We start from the raw sequence: 10,539 nt of genomic DNA on the forward strand, positions 1-10,539 counted from the left end.
AATAGAATAATAAAAGCAGAGTGGGTGAACTTCCTACATCTGATCATATATTAATGTTAGATTGAGCAAAAATGGCCTTTAACCAACCGGGGGAAGACCGTGTGGGATTTTTAAAACTGTACCCTGGAAAAAATGTTTTGGTTTCACACGAGAATCTCTGAGTTTCCTGTGGGAGGTTTTTTGTTTAATCTGGAGTTTCCTCATTCCCCCAAAGCCTGGTGATTTCTACTTCTAGAGGGCACAGGTAGTTATGAAACAAAATACCAAAGCTGTGAAAGCACATCACTTATCTGCAGGTTACAACCCAGCAAACAGACAGCTTTTTTTTATAGGAGTGCACACCAGGACAACCTCAATGAGCAGGTGATTGATTAAAAAAAGTGAACAATCCATAAATCAGAATGAGAGCAAAAGCCAGCAGCCAGGAGAGAGAGAGACGGAGCAGAGTAATTAGGTTAAGTATCAGTAATCCCTTCAGCTCATTAAAGCGCCACAGCTTCCATTCAAGCAAACTTACAACAAACCTATTTCATCACTTAGGACAACACCGATCATATTAGTCAGAAGCATGCAGCTCAGCTCGTCCATTTCACGCCCTTCACCAGTTTTGAATGAGAGAAAAACTCTCAGTTCACTTCCTTGTGTGGCTGCTTTCGATTGGAAGTTTCACATCTTTGCAGCGAGATAATAAAAGTTATCTATTTTACAGCCGAGACAGTAAAAATATTGTGCATCCCTGACTCTGCAATCGCTGCTACAGTGTCGGTGAATGGTTTTATTTGTGCCATAAAAGATGGAGGGCTGTTAATGTGTGTCTGTGAGAGAGGGGAAAATGAAAACAGGTTATGTGGGAAATGCAGCTGTGTGCACTCCTGTGTGTGTGTCAGTTTATCTGTATTTATATTAAGTAAAGAAAAACTAGCTAGACTGGTACAGAGTCCACAGCCTGGAGGGAGTGTGAACTTGTCCTGACAGGCTGCACTGTTAGATGAGTCTGATATGATGGCAATACATACACACACGCACGCACACGCACACGCACACACACAAGCACTGCATACAGTTTAGGCAGGGAAGTAGTGACAACACAGCGTCGCATGGTGGCTTGAGTGTCTGACCTCATACAGGACAAACAAGGACAAGGCTGGCCGCATGACAGCATAGATAGAAACCTGCAGGGTTTAATAGCTTTACAGTCGATATTACTGTAGAGAGGCTGACTCGGGGAGTAATTTAACACCGATTATTTTTAAAATATTTGGTGCAGTTCACTCTGGGGAGAACACAAAAAAAAATTAAAAAAAATTTGGACTTTAAATGTCCAATAAATTATAATTCTCCATACAAGCTAAAACGCTTTTCTCTGCACCACTTGTCTCCACACAGCGCATTGCACTCCTCTACCAGACATGCTCTTAAGAGTGCAAATACCTATAAACGTTATTACTACAGTGCATAGGTGTAAAACGCGGCGATTTACGCACGCGTTTAGCAATAACCGAGGCAGCTTTCACTGTCCACGCAACAGGCTGCAGTCAAACAGGGCACATTAAATGGCTGCAGCACGGGTTAAATACGAAACTCACAGTTATTACAAATGCGTCAGGCTGCGCCAGTCTCTGCGTGCTCTGCGCTCTCTTACCTGTCCAAGTGATCCGCCGGGCTCAGACGTCTCCTCCTAAAAACGTAACGTCGGCTGAAATGTTTGTTTGATCGTTGTTTTCTGTTTTTCTGCACAGACGGGGTGTAACGCACTCAGCATTGCCTTAAAGCGAGGAGAGAGAATTAGGGGAGGGAGAAGGAGAAAAAAGGAGGGGGACGCTTGCTGGGTGAAATAAAATAAATCTGAAGCGAGTAGAAAATTAAAAAAGCGTGTTGCCGCAGCGGAGTGAAAGGAAGAAGAAGAAGAAGCGGGCTCTGTCTACAGGGCAGCTCAAATGCAAGTGAACACAACACAGAGAACAGATTTGTAAAAAAAAAAAAATTCTGAGGGAGGGCAATGTGGAGAGGGAGGAGTTGGACGAGCGTGTGTGTGTATGTGTGTGTGTTTGTGTGTTTGTGTGTGTGTGTGTGCGTCGCTTACTTGATAACATCATTAAGGGAAATCAGAGTCACGACTGAAGGGAGGCAGGTATGAAGGTGGACCGCCATAACATGTAGCAGGTAGATAAAGCAAGCGCTATACGTGCATGTAGGTGACATCATATACATTCAGGTTCAGCGAAAGGCTTACCTGAACGATTCCCCAATATAATATAATATAATATAATATAATATTAGTGTCTAATGCTTGTGCTACACTACTGTGCAAAAGTCTTGAGCCACTTTAAAAAAAAAATTTGCTAGAAGATGGGAAATACTGTGTTTACGGCCAAAAACTATTTTTCCCAATTCTGAGGAGTTTAGGAGTCAATATCTGGTGTGACCACCTTTATTCTTTAACACATCCTGAACTCTCTTAGGCAAGCTTTCTCCTAATTTCTTTAAGCAGTCTCTACAAATAGTTCTCCAGGCGTTTTGAAGGCTTATTCTTGGGGTGTTGGCTGTCTTGTCTTCTGTTCTCTGTCAAAATGATCTTACACTGCTTTAATAATGCTGAGGTTCGGGCTCTGAGTGGAGCTATCCATAATTTACATTGTTCTTTTTTGTGTTTCTATCCTTTGATTTTCAGTCTAGTTCTTGTGTATTTTAGCCTTTGCTGGATTTCTTAAGGACATGACTGCCAAATACCATCTAAAAATTAAGTGGACAAACTAAATATATATATAAACAAACCTAAATATAGGTTTTGTTTTTAATATTTGGATGAAAAACCTTTACAGTCAAAGTCTGCCTGAAGTCTAGAACCCATGGACATCACCAGATGCTGTGTTCTGCCAGGCCTTGACTGCAGTCACCTTCAGTTGTTTTTCTGCATTCAGTTTTGTACTAAATAACTGAAAAGCTGCTCTGTTGGGTTGAGATCAGGTGACTGACTTGGCCTTTGAAGAATATCCCATTTGTTTGCCTCTTGGGTTGCTTTTGCTTTGGGTCATTATCCATTTGCACTGTGATCATTTTTGCAGCATTTAGCTGAGCCCTGAAGTACACTTCACAACTTAAAGCTGCTTCTATCAGCAGTCACATCATCAGTAAATATCATTGACAGGCTTTGACTAGCAGCCATACGTTCCCATACCATAATACCACCTCCACCATGTTTGACATGTGATATGCCACGCTTCAGATCGCAAGCTGTTTCTCCCCTTTTCCACACTTTTCTCTTCCTGTCATTCTGATACAACTTAGTCATTTCATTGCTTCATATATATATATATTTTTTTTCTTTTTTTTCTGAAGTGTGAAGGATCTTTTACATGTTTTTTCTTCTTGTGGCAAAGTCTAATCTGACCTTCCTGGATTTGATTGTTACTGGTAGTTTTCACCTTGCTGTAAATAATCTGTATTTACATTCTTGATTGTTGACCTTCACAATGATATGCCTCCTCGAGAGTGTTCTTGACTTTTTAGATGTTAGAGTTGTTTTTCTTAACTATAGAAATAACTTTAGTTTTCTTCTGTGGTCTTTTCAGGCTTTTTGGTGTCGCCGATCTGGTCAGTACATTCATTGTTTTTAACAATTCACCAGATTGTTTATTCGGTGACTCCTAAAGTTTATGCCATCTCTCTGATAGATTTATTTTGATGATGACCTCTCTCTCTTTGGGCCTCCTTTTCAAAAATATAAAGCTTTAAAGTATAAATTTAACACTTTGAATCGAGTTACATGTCTTGCCTGACCATGAAACTACTTATCAGAAGCCTCTGAAAATGGGGGGCTGTTTATAAAAACGACTGTGGTATAGTACAGAGGCTACCATAGCAATAGTGAAGTGGTACCATGTTTTTAATACACTTTTAAAAAAGTGTGTTAAAATGTTAGTTCCTTAAAAATACCTAAAATGATTTGTTGTTTAGCCTAATTATCTGCAAGTGTACTCATTTTGAGTTAAACTAGCATTCAAACAAGGTACACTGGAGTAATATACGCCTGCTTATCAGGATTTTAGATTCCTGTCAACAACCTTATACATTTCTAAAAGTTACTAGTATTAAATCAAAGAGTAGCCAATAACTTTTCACAATCTGGTAAACTCCAAATAATAATTTTCCATTTGCTGTGCTAAACATTTATTTAATATTTTATACACATCAAATTTTCCGAGGTGCTTTTAAAGATGATCTTAATACTACCCAACCGAATTCAAGAAAAAGCTATTACCTCCGTGAGTATCAGGAAGTTGCTGTTTCATTAAAGTTGCTTCAGCGCTCCCTGCTGGTTTTTCAAAGGTCTGCACGTGCAACACAAAAGCGTGCACTCTTTTGTGTTGCATTCGCAGACAAAAGGATATCAGCGAGGAAAAAGGAGACATCTCCATTTGGGAAGAACAGAAGAGCAATTCAGCAGATGCAACAGCATTTGTTTTATATTAAAAACAAAAAGCAAAACAGACACATTCAGTAATTGTACAACTTTAGCAGCTAATGTTATACATTGAGGTATCTAAAAAAAACTCCATTCTCATTTTCTGTTACTAAAAAGACACTTGAGATCACAGGTACATTTCGAAATGTACACACCGCAGACCAGACAATGATTTGGCAAACATATAGATTATTAATCACCAGAAACAGTGTTTGTTTTCTTAAATAGAAAAACATATTAAAGTGTACCTTTGCAACAAAGAGGAATAAAACAACAATTTGTTGTTTTAGCTACATTATATTAGGAGTTCAGGTAGGTTCAATATGTAGTGTTGAAGGTTAAGTACCATCACTGAGACCGATATAGCTTGCCTTTCTGTGAGTCCATGTGGGAAAGAAATATAATCAATATAAATAATGTGTCGTTTAAGACTGTTCAATAGGACATCTGTGGAAGGTATATGCTAAAAATAACTTGGATATATGAAAACAGACAAGGCAGAAGTTGGCACACTTAGCATTAAGACACCCCACTGCTCGTACCCATCGCTACCACTGTTCCACATTGTCTAAATAGTCCTCTAAAGTGCTATTCTCATCCAGATCCCACCAGTCTGGGAGTGGCACTTCAGACGCCACGCTGTCCTCAGCAGGCTTTTCTCTCCGCCGCTCCTCGGTTACAACAGAGCGGCTGTTGGTGGGACGCGGCGTTTCTGTGGGCTTCAGCTGCCTCCCTTGGTTTGTTCTGAGCCCACCACGGAGCCGCCTCCTCTCCTGTTGTCGCCTCTCCCTGGCCTGCCTGCGCTCCTGCTGCCTCGCCAACTGGAAACGCTGCAGGAAAAGGTCGCGGGCGTACTCGTATAGCTCTACGTCCCATCGGTTCAGCTGGCGGATTCTGCGCTGCGTCTCTGGAGGTACCTCCACGCTGGAGGCGCGTGTGCCGTTGAGCTGCGTGAAGGGCGCGATGAACTCCAAGTTGAAGGTGCGCTCGAACAAGTACTGGGTCTTACGCTGGTACTCGGTCAGTCCAAAGAAGGCCATGCCCCGCAGGTTGCGTTTGGCGCTCTCCAAAAGCACTGCCCAGCGCTCCTCCTCGCTCATGGTGGAAACGTTGTAGCAGCCAACCAGGCTGAGGTCAGCCAGCATGCGGGTCTGCCGGTTGTTGGCTAGGTTGTAGGGACAGTCCATGAACTCCTGCAGGGAGCAGCCTGACCAGTCATCTCCTGAATAGCAGCTTGGCAGCTCTGACAGCGTTGGTGAACGTCCATCACACACGTGTAATGAGGCCTTCCACGTGGCGCCGCGCTGTACGTGACGCCACTCACTCAAGTAGCGTGATACAGGGTCTCTTAAGATGGTGATATAATAATAGTTCCTGCTGGAGAGAAACAGACACAATTAGATCAGTAATAAAGTTGTAACTAACAATGTTCTGATCTTTTATTTCATTTAGAGCTGAAGTATTTGATTTTACTTTCGTTCATACAGTTTCCCCTGGCTCACAGTGGGTTTGTATACAGTTTAATCAATGGGTGTGTGTTACCTTTACTCAACGGAAGTCTGTGCATTTTCCTGCTGTTTTATGGCTATTATGATCTAAAGTTGAACACTGACAGTATCAGAGTTTTCCTTCACGGAAGGTCTAAACCCGTTTGGTTGGTGCCAAAAAACTTTATCAAAACAAAACAAAAAAACTGCTTCATAATGTTTGGAGAAGGTGAGAGTGGTGAGCAGTAAAGAAGATGCTGATAAATGCAAGAAACCATCTTTAAACCTAAAGCGACCATTTATGACCCCGTTATATTTTACACAGGATACTTCTGTATTGTCTCTATGCGCTTCTATCATACCGGTGCTGTTTCCTTTATCAATGAGAGATATTTTAAAATGTTCTACTATAATTTAGTTGTGGTTTTTAAACTTTCTTTGAGTTTTGGCATCACAGTCTCACCAGATCTTTTTGCCATACTTGGCTGGTTTATAGGGGATGAGTTACCTCAAACTCCACCTGCCTCTAAAGCTGCTAAATGTTCATTCACACAGGTCAGTACGAGGGATATATTGATAATACATATAAGATTTGAGTAGAAATGCAAACATTAGCCACTTTTTCCTAGAAAGCAGGAAGTTTGTCCATGGCGTGCCCGTCTGTTCTGTTTGTACTTCAGGATATTTCTGAATCTAAATCTATTAGTCTTGTTTCGCTGCAAAACATTACAACACAGGGATTAGAAGTGGAAAACTAAAATAAAATCAAAGCACATAATTGACCCCTGGCAACTTTCCATTATCCCTGCCACACCAGTGAATTAGTTCCTTTAAAAACAACTCATGCATCGCTTCTCATTCACCTTGAAGTTGAAATGCATCATGCTCAGCAAACATACTGACCCGTCTTTCTGTTTTTTACATTTCCATGTACTGCAGCACCATGCACTTTGCATACCTGGAATGTACAAGCAATCATGGCTAAACATAGAACAATTACAACAAATTGCTGTGTCATTGCAAAGGTTTTCCTGCATACATAATTAATTTTTTTAAGTGGTGTTTAATTTACTCAAACTTTAAATACACTTTTGTTGGGATTGCTGTAAAGCAAACTATGTTTTTGTGCGATAAACACTTTCCCAGAACTTTTGGACCTAACAACTCCCACACCACTTGCCACAGAAATACTGTTAAATGCCAAAATGACCAGCTTTATTGTGCAATTGTACTTATATACATTTTGACAAATATGTTATCATTTTGACTTATTTGTTTTTCGCCAAAAAGGAAAAATAATACTAATTAATGTCATTGGATGGTCTGTTCAAAGCTAAAGGGGAGAGACTAAATGATAGAGTGGAAGAAGAAATTTATATCTAAAAACATCCTTTTCAACTTGCCAGTAAACCCACAATTTTCCCTCTACAGCAATCATTTTACCAACGAAACATAGGAAAATCCAGCCCCTTACTAACGAGGTCGTCCTCATCATTAATACGGTCATGAATATTTGCATATTAATAATCAAGGAACTGACCTCTCAGCCCATTGTTTATTCAGTGGACTAGGTTCAGTTATTGTGTAAATGTATTGTTTATAAGGTTGGGGAAACCTGCAGTAAAGTGAGACTGAAGGAGCCACTTGGATATGTGACAAAACATTTCTCCCAATGAAAACGCTTCGCCCAGATGAAAAGAATCAACCTTTTGGGACAGTGTAAAAAATATCAGCTCTGTATTTACTTGGTACCATATCGATAAGAAGCTTTGCACTGTGCCACAGCACTAGCCTTCACCATATGTTGGAAAATCTCCCCCCAAAACCCATAAACCCATTTTGAATGAGAAAACCTTGCATTAGGAGTTTTGTTTCCTCTTGGATATTGACCATTTAGGATTACTTGTATAGTAATCTCACTATTATAGTGAATAAACAACTAGACTGTGCAATTGGTGGAAAAACTGTACTATAGTGAATGAATACGTTTTTTTCCTGCATACAATCACGAGCTCTGATTTAAAAAGTGTTAAAAAGTTTTTCCAACTATTTTTAAGTGTTGTTTAATTTACTCAAGCATAAAACAATTTTTTGTTTACAAAGCTGACAGGAAAATGCGCAATTATCTTAAATAAAGCAACAGACAAGCGTAATTACGAAGTGATTACCCCATTAAGACTGGGGGGAAACCTCTGGTGAAAGGCACCAGACCCACTGAGCCCCCCTTTTTTTACCAACCTGGGCAGACTCCTCGGAGCCTCTCGGGAGTCCATGCGTGATGGGACACAGCTAGTCAGCTCAGTCCAGTCTGCGTGGAGGCCGCAGCTCCATCCGGTGGAGAAACGGGAGAAGAGCCAGGTTTCCTTTTTACCTGGACGGAAACAGGTACACTTCTTCTGACCTGCGTGACACTCGCAGGGTCTCTCTAGCTGGATATTTCTCACCAGATGTCGCCCAAAGGTCGTCCCCCCTGTCTTCTGAATGTGCAGAAACACTATGACATCGTCCCCTTTGATATTGAAGTCTACGACGCGATTTAAGTCTTCTTTGGTGAAGTTAAAACGAGGGACAAACCGGGCCATAGCGCCGTCTTCCGCAATGTACGGATCCTTCTGAAACCCGTCCGGGAGTTCGCTGTCCCCTACCCGGGTCCCAGTCGCTTTGCCGCTGTTAAACCAGGATCCCAGCCGGTGCAGCGCCTGGCACTCAGACCTGCTCGGGCACACATACTGGACCATAATTACGCCAAAGAGCATAACCATGAGCAGGACGATCAGAAGCCTGTGGTGGCTGCTGCTGCTGGATTTCTCATCCATCTTCCAGGGACGGACAGCAGACCATCACTCTGGCAGTCTGGACTCCGGTCTCAGACGGGGGAGGATCTCGGGGAGCAGCGTGTGTGTGTCCGACGGATGAAGCCAAAACAACAACAATGAGTCTGTTAGGGAGGCAGAGAGTCAGGAAATCAAAGCACGACGAGCTCAGCGTTTCCCCGGAATATAAGCGACGCCCAGCGCGGCTCTCCGTTAAAGCCGCCGTGTGGTCCTTTCGTGAGTTTCCATCGGCCCCATAAAGCCAACAGTTCCCTGAACACAGCCCACCGCGTCCGGCGCGGCCATCGATTCTTGACCTTTCTACCCAGCAGCCTCCGCGCTCAGTGTGGCAAGAACAATTACGTCATCCAGCAACGTCCCAATCAAGAGCCACGACAGGGTCTGCGCCTCTTCCTGACCATGGAAAGCATTATGAGCACTGTTCCCTCTAAGCTGCGTGACACGGTCTACGCACAAAGAATTCCAACCTGAATTCAAATTAAAATCTACACATAACAAGTCATTCTGTGCTGTTTTGCAGTGTGAGTCAGTGAGTGACCGGTGACTGGCGGCTCCAGCCAATGACAAGATTCACATTTGTATATCAGTTTTCAGTTTTATTTGTCATATGCAAGTTAGCACAGGGTCAACATTGCAATGAAATATGTTTGAGGAGCAGCAGTCACTCAGCAGCATGACACACAGAAAATATAATAAAATTTAATAGAATAAAATAAAAAAAATAGAAAAATAGTAAGGAGCAAAATATTAGAGAGACGTGGTAAAAGAGAAAAGATGACTAAATATATATGTATCTATAAATATAAATATATGTACACTAGTGATTATAGTGTGTATATATATATAGTATATACGCAGCTAATCAATGTCGTTGACAGGTTATGACACCGGTTTTAGGTAGCAAAGCGGAAGACACACTAATGACAACTCGTCCAACCACTGGAAATGTGAGTAGGGAAGTCGAAAAATTTAAAGTAAAGTTTAGGGTCTAAGTCAGATTTTTGCACAGCTAGTGTCATTTATTTACAATTTTAATTTGTGGATACTGATCAATAAATACTGTCACTAGTTTATGAGTAGTAGAAATACAAATAATTGTGTCATTATCAGAGATGGAAATAACGGCCATTACTCTTTTCAGTAACTAGTAATCTAAATAATTACCATTTCAATCATTACAACGCTGTTTTATATTGTTATTATTGTATTAAATTGTTGCTTTTTAATGCCATTTTTATATTGTTAAGCACTTTATATTTATATTGTTAAGCATGGCTGTTTGAAATGTGCTATATAAATAAATTTGACTTTGACCTTGTTACTAACAAGAAAATGCGGTGTGGACTCGTTACTATGTTTCAATGCACAGACGGTTGAACCTGTCTTCAGCTTGGAGCTAGGAGGGGGAGACAATCGCACATGTGCTGCTGATTAGCTGAGGAAGAATAAAGTAGTCATGACCAAATTAAGATGACATTGCAAAAAGATGTTATGTCAACCGAAGACAACTATGATTTCCATTTTTGTCTGAAAGTGTGGACTTCAAACTATATACCAGTTTTTAAATTGTGTTGATTGGCCATGTAAAACCAGAGTTATGATTAAAAAAAATATATGCCATGTTTATTCCTGAACTATCATTGTTTATATTTACTGCAGGAAGAAACTGTAAAAACTGTGTTTTCTAAGGAAAGCGCTTGAAAGCACTCTCCGCTTGTGAGCAAAGACAAAAACCAAAAAACCTCCACCCTTT

At 41.0% G+C, this 10,539-nt stretch overlaps 2 protein-coding genes across 7 annotated transcripts in view; both read right to left on the bottom strand.

Annotated features, from left to right (window-relative positions):
* The window catches only part of mbnl3 (muscleblind-like splicing regulator 3), a 36,221-nt gene extending 34,231 nt beyond the window's left edge, over positions 1–1,990 (bottom strand). For all 5 annotated transcript variants that reach the window (XM_014334450.2, XM_014334458.2, XM_005913305.2 and 2 more), the window contains exon 1: positions 1,643–1,990. The gene's annotated coding sequence lies outside the window, so the exon portion shown is untranslated. The remainder of the gene's footprint in view (positions 1–1,642) is intronic.
* A 1,381-nt stretch (positions 1,991–3,371) lies between these two features.
* On the bottom strand, positions 3,372–9,233 carry hs6st2 (heparan sulfate 6-O-sulfotransferase 2). Of its 2 annotated transcripts, none has more exons than XM_005913308.2 (2): positions 8,191–9,233; positions 3,372–5,839 (listed from the first exon to the last, which is right to left on the bottom strand). In XM_005913308.2, the coding sequence occupies exons 1-2, from the start codon at positions 8,766–8,768 to the stop codon at positions 5,014–5,016; spliced, it is 1,404 nt and encodes a 467-aa protein (XP_005913370.1). In that variant the 5' UTR covers positions 8,769–9,233; the 3' UTR covers positions 3,372–5,013. The 2 variants fall into 2 exon arrangements, with proteins under 2 accessions (XP_005913370.1, XP_005913369.1); XM_005913307.2 differs by having other exon boundaries at positions 3,373–5,842; positions 8,191–9,232.
* Between the last annotated feature and the right edge of the window lie 1,306 nt (positions 9,234–10,539).

This window comes from Haplochromis burtoni, unplaced genomic scaffold (assembly GCF_018398535.1).
Source record: "Haplochromis burtoni strain Fernald_Lab_line unplaced genomic scaffold, NCSU_Asbu1 Contig_4, whole genome shotgun sequence".
In the NCBI taxonomy this organism is placed as follows: Eukaryota; Metazoa; Chordata; class Actinopteri; order Cichliformes; family Cichlidae; genus Haplochromis; species Haplochromis burtoni.